At 28.7% G+C, this 16899-nt stretch overlaps 1 protein-coding gene across 1 annotated transcript in view; it reads left to right on the forward strand.

The window, feature by feature from the left end:
- The window catches only part of LOC107447604 (hemicentin-2-like), a 410317-nt gene that overhangs the window by 313879 nt on the left and 79539 nt on the right, over positions 1 to 16899 (forward strand). The window contains exon 9 of the mRNA XM_071177281.2: positions 1962 to 2216. Coding sequence (XP_071033382.1) covers positions 1962 to 2216 — 255 coding nt within the window. The remainder of the gene's footprint in view (positions 1 to 1961; positions 2217 to 16899) is intronic.

Genomic DNA, 16899 nt, shown 5'->3' on the forward strand with positions numbered 1-16899 from the left:
TAGCACCACAAGCAATATTCTTTTGAAAGTTTAAGCATAACTAAACCAGACTCGTTATGATGCTAATTAGGTTTAAACAACTGTCACTAAAGTATTATTAACTCGCTATAGGCATCTTATAAAGAAAATCTATGAAATAAAAAATAAAATTGGCTTTCACAAAATTCTATCTAATCATAAAAAAATCGTTTTAATGCTATTAAAATTTGAACGTGAAATCTGCTTTTTTCCTTCTTTTTTTGCACAAAAAAAGTTTAAATATTTTATTGCAACTAAAAAAAAGCATTTATGTTGCGTGTTAATAATTTTTATAATGGACTTACCATTAAATGAAGAAACCAATTATAAAATTAATGATATTTTGCTTGAAAATTATTTTTTTCAAACATAGTTCTAAAACTAGATTTGAAATATTTGCGATTACTAAGGAAAACAGTAAAACAACTTTTTATTCCCACACCACGAAAACAGGTAATTGGGTACTCGCTACTCGAAAAAAAATTAAGTGATTATGCCTCACCATGTTATTTAAATCAGATTTAATTGAATGCCTGTAAGCGACGTCATAACTGTGAGTCGAACCTGATTGGCTTCCGGATCGACAAATGTCATGATTTATTTACGATGACGTCACTTGCAGGTATCCAATATAAACTAAAAAGAAATGATAAATCAATTGATTTTCTTGGGGATGTTTTACTTGCTATCAGCAGGATCTGATGATAAATTTTGCGACAATGATTTCAAAGTGGCAAAAAGAGGATTGCAGTTTCAGAATAAAATTAGCAGTGCAAATATTTAAATATTTTATTAAACCCATGTGAATTCTTCATCTGGATCAAACTGGAATTCAACATGAAAAATGTAATTTTACATTTTACCTAATGCAGTTGCGCCATCTGTTAATGAATTTTGTTTTTAATTCTCTATCATAATGATAAAAAAAACAAGCAATTTTAGCAGAACGCATGAAACGTGCATTTCTATCCTGTAACTGATGGAAAACTATTTTTTGTCTGACATGGAAATGATCTTTTAACTGATATATAAATGATCTTTTAACTGATATGGAATCTGATTTCTATCCTTTAGCTGATATGGAAATTCTCTACCATTTTTGAGCACTTGGTATTTCTCTGTGCATTTTAGTTTACATTAGTATATATCAGGGCTCGAAAAACCGCCCATCCTCGGTGGTCAAAAATTTCCCGCTGACTACGAATTCCTCGAATCCGACGTCCGCGCGGACAGCCATTTAATGCTTGTGATACATTTTCAATTTTTGTTATCTTACCAGAGTCTAACGCCTCACTTCTAAAATGACTCTCTAATCTAGAAATACAGCAACATACTGCCATGGTGGAATTGATATTTTCTCTGTCTGGGAGTACTGCAGCGGTTGAAAGGGGCTTTTCAGCAATGAACTTACGAAAAAACACATTACGTACTGATCTTAAACAAGGAGCGTTAAACGCAATTATGAACATCCACCTAATTGGAAAACCCCTTTCAGATTTCTGTGCAGAAACATCTGTAAATCATTGGCTTGATTTTGGAACTGGCAAACGTCATATTTGATTCATTTAAAAAACGCAGTACCCTCGGATAAATTGACATTCCAGATAACTTGACCTTTGTCATTTAAATTATTTCATAAAAGAAATAAGTATTTCATAAAAGAAATACTAGGTTACTATTAGTAATTCATTGTGCAATTTATATAAATGTTTGTAATAAAAAAGAAAAAATTATATTTTCATTTATTTAGAAGCTACGGGTTAGTTTCAAAGGAGGACGGATACATTGTTGGACAATCCGTCCTCGGGGACGTGTAAAATTTCTGAGTTTTTTCGAGCTCTGGTATATATCTAATATCAGCATTGCATCTTTAACTGTTCCTATTTGCGTCTTTTAGCAAGATTTCAAAAATGAGTAATACTTATAGTAACTTTTTCTTCTAGATCCACCAGAAAACATCCAGGTATCCTTGAACTTAATTGATATCGTAGAAGGAGAAACACCCGAAGACGTAGTTTGTTCTGCATCTGCCTTTCCTCCTGGACATTACCTTTGGACAGTGGGGGAGACAGTTCTGTCTCGGTCTCACGTCTTATCCTTCAATGCTTCAGTTACGAGAGACATGGCAGGAAACTACTCTTGCAACGTCAAGAACTCCCATGGGCATGCCAGGGCTGACTTGGTACTCATGGTTAATCGTAAGCATTTTAAAATATTTTCATGAAACAATTTACTTTTAAGCATTTACTATGTAAAAATTCTAAGTTTCATATTTCCTGTTTTCTTTTTATCTGAAACGGGATAAACGGTATGGAATGGGCCAGACAACTCAATCGCTTGAATCATATAAGCATTTACACTTTCTCTAAATTCACAGCGTCACAGTATCAACCGAGAAATTTTATTTTACTACTATTTGTTAATTTTTTTTTAAAATATTAAAAACTGGAAAAGTCTTCTATTTGTAACAAACTTTCCAAATGTAGTTTATAACAAGCGCTTGTATAAATTAATCTCACTTAAGAGTACCGAGAACCTTTATTGTCTTGTTCAACGTCGCCTGATTTGTATATGTATCAAAAGTATAATATTTTTGTCTTAAAAAAACATTGGAATTAAGTATATTGCCTGCATAGTGTACTGTTATTCAAATTAGCCAGATGATGAAACAGTTTATTTGAAATATTGGCTGTCATAAAATAATAGCAAAAATAGTAGATTTAAACCTCTAGCTATTAGTTATGACAATTCAAATAATAAATTGAGTTGGGGCATTAATCGGACAAGTAACTGTTATTTTTTTAATGCCTAATTCAGTGAAGACAGTCAGCAGCACTATCTGTTGATGAGGCTTGCAACTAGTTTTGAAATTCAGTGGGAATAAATTACTACTTTCATAAGCAGGTTAACTATCCACTTCCTTTTTTGAGTATATTGGACTTTTTTGCACTATATCAGTAATTTTTGGATTGAAATAAGATCTACACTCACATTTATACGCAGCCGAACATCAACTAATTTATCTTTAGGAATCTCAATTTATTCTAATTTTTAAATTAAGAATCCATCTTTTAAACTGCTTGCTGGATTATCTTGTACTTTTCGTATCAATTTTCGATAACATGGTCAACGCCTAGGGTAGTATCATATCTCCTTCGCTTCCATATCATTACAATAGGAAGATCTTAAGTCCGCTAAATTTAAAATGCTCCTTGTTGCGTATACAAACAAGAAATTGAGCTCACTCTAAGATTTAGCACTAATTTTTAGACACATGTGAGATTTCCTTTCGAAATAAGTGTGTCATTGCGAAGTTATTGCATTTTTTTTAAACAATTTTATAAAAGCCATGAATAGTGATGAATGAAATATAATTAGCTAACTATAAATGAGCAAAGATAAAAAAAAATTGCAAGTCATCAGAGCTAATAGTTGTTCAATTTTGCAATTTTACTCATATTGAGCAGCCAATATTTTTTTTAAAAAAAACTACATATTTTCATTTCATTTACTACTTTTTACAGTGCACTTTTTTATTATCTTTTATCGGTATGTATTCATCACCAATATTCAATAAAATATCAAAATTTTTTGCACGAGTTTGAGGAAATAAAGCTTTGTGCCTACAGAATGAGGGTATATTTTCTCAATATAAATCGGTTTTCCCATAAAATATATCGCAAAAGCGGAGGGATATAAAACAAGATGAAATACCTATCCTTTACACGCACAAACATACCAAAATCCCCATGATGGGGAAAAACAAGAAATCTGGCGCGAAAATGAAAGAAAAAATAAAGTGAAGCCTTGTCAAAGAGCACCTTTCAATCAAAATTGCACATGAACTCAGCGGGAGGTTTAAGAAGCACGCTTTTTCTTTTTTCTCTTTTTTCAAATAAAAAAATCACTTCAAGTTTCCAGAAATAGGGATAAAAAGGGGCAAAAAAGAATGTATATTTCGGAAAGATATACATCAGCTGAATAAGCCTGATGAGAGGTAAAGACGCGTCATTTTGAAGATTCCACATAAAAGATATAGAAATATAGCTTGGGGATAAATGTACGTATCGAGAATTCTAAGAGCATTTGCGCCATCTGGCGATAACATCAGTTATTCGCGAAATAGGGTTGATAGGGTAATTGTAGCATTTTGTAGCTCTTTTTTATCTGTATATATTTTCTCTCTGATTTTTTTTTTCTTCAACAAAGGCGAAATGGGATTCTGGATTGATTATTCAAATTTTTTTTTTTTGATGATATTTTTTTAAATGAGTTGAAAAACTTTCGCATCATAATGATACCTCAGAGATAATTTAAAAATATATGACTGTTTTGATAAAACATGTACTATAAATTTACATTTCATTCCTGGTAATGTGGAAAAATGCTTTTTTCCTAAAAAAGTAGCGTAATATTTTCTGCAATATATCTTAGTACATAAAATAAAAGAGAAGTACTTTAAGCTTGATGAGTATAATAAGAAAAAACAGTATTCACTTTCGATTTATTGATACCAAGTTCTAAAGCAAATAGTCATTAGGGTTAAATACTTTTTTTAAGGAAATTCCGAAAAAAGAACTCTTGATACTTTCTCACAATTCAAATTACTATCTATTTTTGAAATAACGCAATTTTACTTAAATGCATAGGATTCGAATATGATAATAAAAATATATCTTCAGATTCTATTAAATAGAGCTGGACAAAAGTACCACTTTTATTTTCTTATTTTAAAAGTAACTTTTAAATTTTGACAGAGGCGTTTTCGTGTAGCAGGTGTCCTCATGATTATTTGTAAATGTGAACATAGATATTTCGTTCATTGCCCTCTTTAATTTTATTGAGATACAACCTTTATTAAATAACGCACATACAAATCCATATTGCGCTGTTCGTTGATTGAGGCAAATATATAGGTCCATCTACGAAAAAATCTTTACAGCTGTTATCCCGATTATTTTTTTTAATGATTGTGCTTATCAAAGTAGTAAAAAGCTATATACTTCCTTCGAAAATAGTTTTCGACTATGTAGTAAGACATAAAAATTAAAATCGAAAACAGAATCAACATAGCTAACAGAAGTTATCCTGGATTGAGGAACCAGTTCAAATCTAAATACATAAGTTTTGACACAAAGATACAGTTTTACAAGACACTAGTGAGACAGCGATAGCAGCGGTTTCAGGGCAATTAACAAAGCAGACGAAGAGAAACTAATGAATTTCGACAGAAAATTATTAAGTAAAATTTTTGGTGCAGTAAGAGAAAACGGAACCTGGAGAATTTGTTACAACCATGAATTATAATCAAAATACAACGAACGTAACATAGTAAAAATGGTCTAGGTTTTTAGATAAGGAGACTAGAACATGTATTTCCATACAGCTATGAAAATCCTGCTAAAAAATAACCTTCCAAACCCCAAAGGAAAAAAATAAAAAGAAGAGGAAATAGAACATGATGGTAAATGATGGTAGAGGATGGTAAAATAGAGAAGAGAAGTGGTAAAGGACTTGAGAGTCAATACATGGAGAAATCGAATCTAACGGATCTAGATAGGGTAAACTGAGACAACCTTGGCCAATAATCGTCTGTAGTGCCTAAGAAGAAGAGGTAAGAAGCATACTAAAAGTCGAAAGCACATAATCTTTTAAAAAATATTAAAATTTGGCAATCACCCACCAATAGTTTCAATGACAAAAATTTCACCCTTACTACATAAATTTTTCAAGAATTCCATTCTAATTCATGATAATTGTTATTTTTTAACATTATATTACATGCCCTAACACAAAGCCTAGACTAATTAAATTTTTCAAAAATTCATGAACTCATTAAGATGGTACATGAATTATTCATGAAAGAATTTAAATCTCCTATTGAAAATTCAAGAGAAGTATTATTTATAGCAAAACTAGCCTAACGTGAAGTTTCGTCCAAATAAAATATGTATAAATTAAAATTTCATTAAGACATGATACATGGATTATTTAACAAAGAATTCAATAATCCCATTCAAAAGTTGAAAAAAAACTATTGTTGTTCAAAGCAAAACCTTTCCTAACATTTCCTAGTTTCATCCAGATAAGCTAATTGTAAATTCAAGATTTTTTATAAGAGGACACATGAAAATTCAAGAAAAGTGTTATTCTTCAAAACAACATGCCTTAACATAAAGAACTTATTCTTTTTAATCTATTTATAAATTCAAGATTTTTATTACGATAGTACATGAAAGAATGGCATCAGATAATTTCATCAAATAACTCAATCATATTCGAAGTACAAAAGAAATGTTACTATTCAGAAGAGCAAAGAAAACACTCGTCCTGACACGAAGCTTAGCCTAATTAAACTATTTATTAAGAGGGTATTTGAAAGAATGATATCAAAGAATGCAAAAATCCTTTTTAAAATTAAATAGAATTGTTATTCCTTAAAACAAACTCTCTCCCGATACATGAACCTTATTCCAGATAAATTATACATGAATTCGAGATCTCCATTAAGCTTGTACATAGATTATTCATCAAGGAATTTTAATATTTTTTCTCAAAATTCAAGAGAAGTGTTATTCTGCAAAACAACACTCGAATTTTAATAAAAATAAATACAATATTTATTAAATAAAGTTCTTCATTAAGATGATACATGGATCCTTCATCAGAGAATTCCAATCAAAAATTCAGGAGTAATGTTTTTTTCTCGAAACAAAATGATAACAGACAAAAGCCTGTTAGTTCAGATAAATCATTCATGATGTCACAGTACTATTATTACTAAACTAGTGGGCTGCGCCTCCTTCTCGCTAACGCTTGCTAACCCCCGAAAATTGCTACGTAATCTTATATGGTTTGCTTCGCTCGCTTCCAACTTAGGTACATTGTAAATGCACAAAATTCTAAGAATTCAAAACAATCATTCAAATCCAAATAACAACTTTAAAAAAAATACATCTTTTTAGTACATACTAAGTCATTAAAATAAATTGGAATTCAAATAAATGACATGTAATTCGTTAAACCTATTGGAAATGTGCTACAGTATAAAATCTTAAGATAAAATTTCTAAAACTGATATCTCTTTAAAAAGATTAAAATTTTGGCTATAATTAAGTCTATTAAAAATTGAAATAAGTGAATTGCAATGGATAAACCTGCATAAACGAAACATTATGTTTTTAAAAAATAATAACCATGAACGATTCACAACTTTGTTAAAAACATAAGTATAAGTCTTAAAAGTTTGACATACAAAAGAAAAACTTGCAGAAACTAAACATTAATTTGCAATAAATACTAAATGCGAACAAATACCGAGAAAGATTAGGGGCTTTGTTAATAACAAAAAAATAATTACTATTAAAGATTAAGAACTTCCTTAAACACACAATTATAAATTTCTGGACTTGGAGCTATCACTGTTAGGCTGTCAAATGATCTAACCCTAGACAGGCCAACATAAAGTTGATCATGACTAAAAACTGGCTTAGTCTATATAAATTCGTGAAAAAAAAGCGCTTTCGACAAAATACTAAAATAGAGATCTATCGACAAAGACTACTCACTTCTGCCTAGCTTAATAGTATGAGATTGCAGTAGCTGAATTGAACAACCTGCTGATGCTCTCTCTGGTTATTTCAGTTTCCGTTTTTAAAAGCGCTATATGTTGAGCCACCTCAGCAAGATTTGGCATGTGACATTTTTAGCGACAATCATTGGTCGATTTTCTAGCGTTGCCATTCGGGGAGTTGTAATGAGGCTTTTTTTGTCGTCGTGTAAGAGAAATATAATATATATATATAGATTATTAATGAATCATTCTTAAAAAATTGTAAGTATAATATTCAGATCTTCTAATGAACCATGATCGTTCATTTAAACAGTGCACCAAAGAGTAGTGCATTATCAATCGTCCCGTTCTTAGATCACCATGTTATTAAGAGTCACCATGGGTATTGGGCATACTCATATGACCATTAAAATAAGACTGAGCTAAAAAGTATAAAATTATCCTAATTGCAATTTCGGCGAGACTGTGCAGACATCATGAAGACAAAGGCGATAAATTTCAATAAAAAGAAATTTTTCTACATTTCCTGAAAATTTTTTAACAGTAAACGACTCATAATTGAACTGAAAATTTAAAAAAAAATGGAAATGGTTCGGTCAAATTCGACGCAAGGCTTCGAGAAATTTAAAGCAAAGCAAGTTTTTAATTGGAACCCTCAGGGAAATAGAAAAAGAGGAAGACCTAAAAATATTTGGTCCAGACGGATTATAAGTGAATTTAAAACAATAGGGAAGACATAGAGAGAGGCAAAATATCTGACCACAGAGAGAGTGATATGGAAAGCTATGAAGCCCTATGCTCCAATTCGGAGTGAAGGGACTCATATGAGTAGAAGAAAGGGAAAAGTAGAGTGAGTGTACTATAGGGAAGAACTAACGCTGACAACCTGCCACAGGACGTCCAAATATAACAAATGGTGATTAAAAAATTGCCAGTCAGTCTCCAACTGATAACAATTTTTCCATCAAAAACACCTCATAATATTTTAAAAATTACTTTATTACACGCTCTTCACTCAAAATGTTTCTCAATTTTAGAAATTAATGTGTACAATATTTAGAGAAACTTCGAAAGTAATGCTTTGCATTATTAATATAAACAGTTTCTATAATCGTTTTAAATTTTCAATTTCTTTAAAAAAAATGATCCACAGTTAAAATTGTTGCAACTGACCACTCCCAGTTGCAAAAATTCCTAATTTTGCCCTATGTACATAGAGCTGAAAACTCTTCATTGTATAGAAAAAATATCATCTTAGAAAAGTTCGATATGTAGCAAATGATGAGAAAAAGGAAAAAAAAGAAACTTATTATGTTTAAAGGTCTAATAACGGAGATGATTCGATATTATTTGAGAAAAATATTTTTGAAACAACGAAAGGCAAACCCTTATATATATTAAAATTGTTGCAACTGACCTCTACCAGTTGCAAAAATTCCTAATTTTGCCCTATGTACAGTCCGCAAAAAAAAAAAGATATCACCCTGAATAACTTTTGTTCTAATGATCGGATTTTCACGATCTAAGCGTCGATCTTAATGGTTCCCGGGGGTGACCTCAAATATGCTAATTAATTAGTGCTAACTATTAATTAAGTTACGAAATCAGACACAAAAACGTACTTTCTCTGAATAAACATGTATTTTTTTTTACATATTTGGATTTCTAAGCTTCAAAATATAGGGGGTAGCCGCAGTCTGGGAAATATGGTCCCCATAGTTTGGCCAGGAGAGCGATCCAAAGTTCGTACCCGTTAATGTTAATTTCACTTTTTACGTTTTTAGTCATATTTTCAAAACTAATGAAGCAATTTGAAGAAAATTGCGCCCACTCATATAACTCATTTACCCAAAGATAATTTCATGAAAAAAATAATTTTTAGTAATTATTAATTATTTTTTATTATTTAATTAAATTGAGGATGAAAAAATTTTGAATTATAAGGTATGAATTTTTTTATACCATAATAATCTACATATTTTTCAATACAAAAATCTAAAGTTTCAACTGTTTTTATTTATTAGAAGCTGAAAAAAATTAAAATTAATTATTTTTGAGAAAATAATTTGGCGACAATAAAAAAATGATTAAATGGGGCGATTAATATTAAAATGTGATAAACTTGCGAGGAACTTGACTTCTCGCGCGTAGTGTAAAATTTCATTCATATTTTTTTCGCTAATAATCGTTTGCTAATCCTTTTATTTTTATTTCTTTCAAACTATAAAATACGATGTTTCTTTTTAGTCATTTAATAATTTATTTGTAATTTAGTAAAGAAATTATAAATAAAGCATTTTGAATAAAAAACACTTTATTCAACGAATGTCTAGTTTTATAAAGGCGTGCTTCTGATAGAATATGATTATGCACCAGATTGTGCTTACTTAATGTGATTATTTTTTAATTTTTGATTTTCTTTTTCAATAACTGATACAATTTCAATAATATACATACGTATGCATAGATTTGGAATAATATATTTATCAATTTCTTGAATATATATTTTATAATTATTAATACGAATGCGTAGTCAACATTTTTAATCATCTTAAAACTTCGCCCGGTGGCTGAGCGGTAGCGCTTCGCGCTGTCGTTCCTCGGGCCGGGCAAGGCTGACTCAGCCTTTCATCCCTTCAGTGGGTCGATGAATAAGTACCAAGCATGATTGGGAACTAAACACTGGGGGTTCCGCGTTCGGCTGACCACCTGAACGGAACATCTGCTCCTGCACCCCAGAGCCCTAGGTCCAGAAAACTGAGATGGGCACAGTAGGCCTTGGCCCTCCATGGGCTGTCGTGCAGCTGAGTTTAGAGTAGAGTTTTTTAAAACTTCTTTACATCTTATATATCGCCTTAATCTTAAAATAAATTTGTAAATTACCTGTCTGTGCGTGTTTCGCAGAATTATTTTTCTAACTTTTTTATTGAATTTTAATGCAATTTTTTTTAAATTCTATTATGTATATTTTGGTCCAATAATATATTAATCAATCGTTTAAGTACTTTAATTTATGTTTTTCTTTAAAATAAAATTACTTTTTAAATTATTGCTAAGTTCTTATTGAAAGAAAACTTAGAATTATTGCCAGCTATCTGAGAATTAAATCTTGTTAAGAAATTAAAAATATTCTACTGATCACACACAATATCATTCGAAGCAGAACAGCTGACTATTTACTAAAAATACTATTGTTTACGAAAAATGAAGATAAATTATTAATTTTTTTTTTTATTGCTTCTTATTTATTCGAGTAATGAATAGTAAATGCGTATGTGCGCACAGGGGAAAAATTTAACAGATTGTTTTGTTTTTTAAATGAACAAAAAAACTATGGTCATGCAATTTTAATTCAACATTCAAAGAAAATCTTGTGCGCTAACCCTTTTGCCTTAAAAAGTTGAAAATATTTGCTTTAAAAGTTGTTTGTATGATTTCTCAACTTTTGCACAGTTCAAAAAAATATTGCTATATCAGGAAAATGTTTGATATGCCTTGTTTTGTTAAACAACTACTAAAATAAAAAATTGTAAAAAGATTAGAAAAACGTGCTATTTTTAGAATCATCATCTCAAAAATTGTTCTTTTACTCCATTTGACTTTCTTCTTCTTAAATAACTTATAATCATAGGTTTAACACACGTTTTGAAGAAATTATGTAAACAAATTCCTAATATTTCGTGATAAAAAAACAAGAATATTAATGATTTATTTATACAGTGAAACCTGCCAAGTTGACCACACTTGTAAGTTTTACATCTGAATAAGTTGACCTCAATTATCAAGAACGGAAATTTTCCTACATAATAAAGAAGCAAAACCTTTGTAACTTGACCACCTGTCTATCTTGTATGTTGACCACTGAAATAAGTTAATTTTGTCTAGGAGTATTATGAAATTCTATTCTAAAACCCTCATAAGTTGACCAGAAAAAAAAAATCCAGAAAAGTTTCTGTCATTTTGCAATGTATGTTAATATTTCTCTTGTTTTTTGAAATAGTGTAAAAAGCTAATCTAAACCCTTTTGTGAGTTGACCATCTGGGGAAACTGTAGGGACTCAGCTTTTGACCATTCATTGAAAACAGGTGTGTTAGTTGAAAAGTTGCTCTTCCAGTTGCAATAGTGAGAAAATAGGCTTATATGTGTAGTAATAACAGAATAAATTTTGAAGTGTTAAAATAATTTTGTTTTGTTAAAGTTTTCAATGTTTTCGTGTTCTGATATTTTAAGAAATTATTTTTATTAAACACTTCACATGCATAACTAAGAAAATAATTTTTTTAGAAAAGTTAGTTAAATATTAAAATTATTTCTGTGCAACAAATTGAAGTTCGTTTAGGTTTAAACACATTTCTTGAGATATTCATTTGGCCATTTGCTAAATCAAATTTTTAAGTCAAGTAAAAAAAAAAATTTAAATGTATAGCAACATGTAGGAAACGAAAAAGTAAACAATGTCCCACCCCTTCTATAAGTTGACCACTTGTCTACGTTGGCCACTAAAACAATGCACATGAAGTGATCAACTTACACAAGTTTTACTGTAATTGTTTCATTGAACCAGAGTAGTTAATTGTTTTCGTAATAATCGGCCTTACAACTATTTAACTTAGATTCTTTGGACTAGGCGTCACTTCATGCATGTCTTTCGAGATTGAAATTTCAAAGATAAAATGTAAAAATTACAAGAATGCATAAGCTGGTTTCAATTAACAAAAAAAAGGGACAAAATCGTTGGGAAAAGAAGTTATCTCATGAAAAGAGTGTCAGAGTTGAAAAAGTATTGTAAAAACTGTAACAATTGTTACTCTTGTTTAATTAAGGGTATTATAAACCTAATTTTCTTTTAATCATGTTTTTTAAAGAACTAACGAAAGGAGTGTGTAAATAACATCAACTCGTAATTTTCTTCGTGTTTTTTTTGTTTTTATTTATTATAATATATATATATATATATATATATATATATATATATATATATATATATATATATATATATATATATATATATATATATATATATATATATATATATATATATATATCAAAATGCTTTTAAAATGCCATATAAACTTTATTAAGTTTTACAATTTTATCGAAAATAAATACCGTGATTTCTATAAAATTTTGCGATTATGCATCAGAATAGCTATCTTTTTTCAGGTCCACCTTTGCTTGATCACTTTTTTTTCCTTTCCTAAGAAACTCGAAGTGAGGGGCAAAAGCATTTAACCCTACAACTCTTCATAAATTTATGATAGCTTATGAAAATTGGTTTTAATTCAAAACTGTCCTACAAATTACATTAAAACAGCTTTAAAAAAATAAATAATGTCAGATAAAAAGTTAAAGATTCTATAATCTTGGAGAATCAAAAATAATTTATTAATTTATTTAAATTTCCTTTTTAAAGGAGATTTAAAAAAAAAAAAAAAAAGCCCAGAAAGCAACGCGAAAAATTCTTTTGGTTGCTTAGCAACGAGAAGCACTATCTTTTCCCATCTTGTCATTCATTCATTTCTTTATGGTTGTTGTGAATTATTTCCCCTTCTATGGCGAGGTAATTTGGCATATTTTTAAACCATCGCCAGATATATAAATCCTTATTGCGACCTAATTTACAACCCATTTTTTTCGAAATTTTGTCTACCCCCCCTATTTTAAGGGACAGGATTCCAAATATGTAAAAAAAAATGCATGTTTATTCAGACAAAGTACGTTTTTGTGTCTGATTTCGTAACTTAATTAATAGTTAGCACTAATTAATTAGCATATTTGAGGTCACCCCCAGAAACCATTAAGATTGACACTTAAATCGTGAAAATCCGATCATTAGAACAAAAGTTATTCAGGGTGATATCTTTTTTTTTTTGACGACTGTACATATAGCTGAAAACTCTTCTCTGTAGAGAGAAAATATCATGTTAGAAAAGTTCGATATTTAGCGAGGAAAAATTTTTTTAAAAAAATGTGAAACTTATTATATTTATGTTAAAAGTGCAGAGAAAACATGGGGGAAATGTAATAAAGATTAATGAAAGGAGAAAGAAGAAAAAGAATTATTAAAATAAAATATTTTTGAAATATTTAAAAAAAATTCATTTGAAAAAAAAATTTTAAAAGCCCAGAAACAAAGTAATGATAAAATATAATCTCGTCATCAGCTCACACGCTTATATCCGCAAAAAGGAGGCTAAATACTAATGCGCAAAGGTTACCTCATGGGTGCGCAAAGGAGTAAAGGATGCGGATATAATCGTGTGAGCTGATGACGAGATTATATATTATCATTACTTTGTTTTTGGGCTTTTTAAATTTTTTTTCTAACAAATTTTTTTTATACATTTTATTAATTTTTTCTTCTTCTCTTTCCTCCTATATATATATATATATATATATATATATATATATATATTTATATATATATATATATATATATATATATATATATATATATATATATATATATATATATATAATAAGTAAATAAATACAAGAGAACATGAAGAAAGTTAAGAAAAACAATAAGTTTCATTTATTGCGCTTAAGCTGCAAGTAAACAGAACTCATTAGATAAGTTCAATATGAAGATAAAACAAAGAAAAATTATAGAAATATGAAAAAAGGGGAGGAAATAATAAGTAAAAAAATAACAAACAACAGTTTAAAAAAAAAAAGAAAGAAAAAAGGATAAAAAATTTATTTACTTATTTTTACTTCTTGTGATCTATTTTATTTGTTGCAATTTTTTTTTTTAATTTTTTGAGTGCTCCTCACACTATTGTATTAATATATTTTGCTTTGGCTTTATTAATGCAATATCAGAAAGCACTCTGTTTTGCGGATATAATCGTGTGGGCTGATAAAAAGATTATATATTTTTTTTTTCGGTTTTTTTACATAAAATTTCATTCTTTTTTTTTTTAAACTGTTGTTTGCTATTTTTTTTACTTATTATTTCCCCCCCTTTTTTCATATGTCTATAATTTTTCTTTGTTTTAATCTTCATATTGAACTTATATACATATATATATATGTGTGTTATATATATAAATTATATATATATATATATATATATATATATATATATATATATATATATATATATATATATGTTATATATATATATATATATATATATATATATATATATATATATATATATATATATATATATATATATATATATATATATATATATATATATATATATATATATATATATATATATATATATATATATATATATATATATATATATATATATATATTCCTATTATGTAATACCGGCACCTCGTACATCATGAAACTAAGCTTTTCTGAAAGTTTCAAAACTTCAATACTGTAATGAAGTCATGCATAGTTTTTTCTCCTGGTCAAGTATGAAATTTCGTTTCTGTCGTCGTCATCATAAAAACTTCAAACTCAATTTTTCTTTTTGTTACCAAAATACATCTTCAAGTTTTACTTTCTTTCAAAACGAGTCTAGTAATTAAAGTTTTGCAGTCGTAACTAGAAGCGTTGTCATTTGCAAAATTACTTCAAAATATTATTTTTTTTTCTTCGCCTTACTTTAACTTCGTCCTGAAAAAAAAAGAGAGTAATAATTACTGCTTCTCTGTTTTGAGAAACTTTCGGAAACATTGATTCAGTCTGAATTATAAAAAGAGAGCTAAACTAAATAATTAAAGTTTTTTCATCTGAGTTGAAAGAATGTCGTTTTCTAACTTTAGCACATTTCATAACTCATTAAAAAAGTACAACTATTTTTGTGAATGCAATCGTAAGAAAAAGTGACTTTTGAAATGTTATTTTACGAACAAACTATTTTTGAACTTTCTCTTTATTAGTTTTTTTTGGTTAAAAAACTGAAAAATGTTTCTCAGATGATATTGTGGTTTTCCAAAATCCCACCAAATTAAAATTTATGTCATGTCGAGAAATACGCTCTGCAGATTAAAAAGAAATTTTTTATGAAATGGAGGCTTTTTTTCCCGAAACGGAAGACTCAGAATTTTTTATTTTTAAATTTATCGCGTTTAATTATTATCGTATAATTATTATTATCGTATAATATTATATATCGTATAATATTATATATCGTATAATATTATATATCGTATAATTATTTAAAATTTTGTAAAATATTAGTATTGCTAAGTAAAAATTTGTTTCCTTAAATAAAGTATTCCTCACAAAAAATAAGATGTTTTTGAGTTTGGTTTGTACTTAACAGGTGCAAAAAAATACACCTGAGGTAAAAAATGAGGCTATGTTTTGCATCAAAAATAACCTTATCAAAAACCTCTGTTTTAACCTCATTTACAGCTCACAAAATCATCCTCATATGTAACCCATCATTAATTTTAGTTAAAAGCAGGTGAATTACTTCACACTTCAAATATATTTTTTTTGGTTGAAGTGTTAAAAAAATACTATGTTCACTTCAAAAACAACTTCTTTAAATTTCTTTCTCAAAGGTAGATTTCCATCAAATTCAAAACAGCTTCAAGTGTGAATAAAGTAGCTTCATACACCTTGATTATAAACCTTAGGAGGTTGATTTTTAAGGTTGGTTTTGAAGTCAACTTCAAATAAACCTCCTTAATTTTTCTAAGGGATGTTATCAATTACTTAATTAACAGATGCTATAACTCATCTTAAACAGGCACATGTTATTCTTAACATCGTATAAGTTTTCAGCAAATTTGCACTTCATAGTGGCTCACCGTAAAAACAAATTTTTAATAGTATCCGAACAATTGTGCTTTTCTTATTAAAGGTGGAAATAAGTTCATTTGGAAATAACCATAAGTTCGAGGTTTTTAAGGTTTAGTGTTTGAATGCATTTAAAAATATTAGCAAAGGTAAATCAATTTGAGTGATATTTTTAAAACTTATTTTGTAATACACAAATAAAACTCAAATCAACATTAACACCTCAAATATTCCTTAAATATTCCTTAATTTTTTGTAAGGGATAACTTTTAAATTCAAGTTAGTAAAAACAAAAATAAATTCTCCCATTAAAACTTTTTCTGACAAATTAATCTATCATTTATTTTATTTTTTTACATCAAGCCCAATATTCTCTTTTTTGGCCGAACGTTTAACCTTTCTAACTCCCTGATATTTAGCTAAACGTTCAATGTTTAATATTATGTTTCAACATTCAACTGATTTCTTCAGAGTGTTCTCCTGTCAGTTAGTGTTCTCTCATCTGTTCTGATATCTCATGAATATTTACTTAAATATTTTGCTGCAGGTTGCTGGTGTCTAAATTTACATTGAAGGAAAAACTTTAATT

The sequence above is a fragment of the Parasteatoda tepidariorum genome, chromosome 2 (genome assembly GCF_982258835.1).
Source record: "Parasteatoda tepidariorum strain Cologne lab strain chromosome 2, Ptep-v5.0, whole genome shotgun sequence".
Lineage (NCBI taxonomy): Eukaryota > Metazoa > Arthropoda > Arachnida > Araneae > Theridiidae > Parasteatoda > Parasteatoda tepidariorum.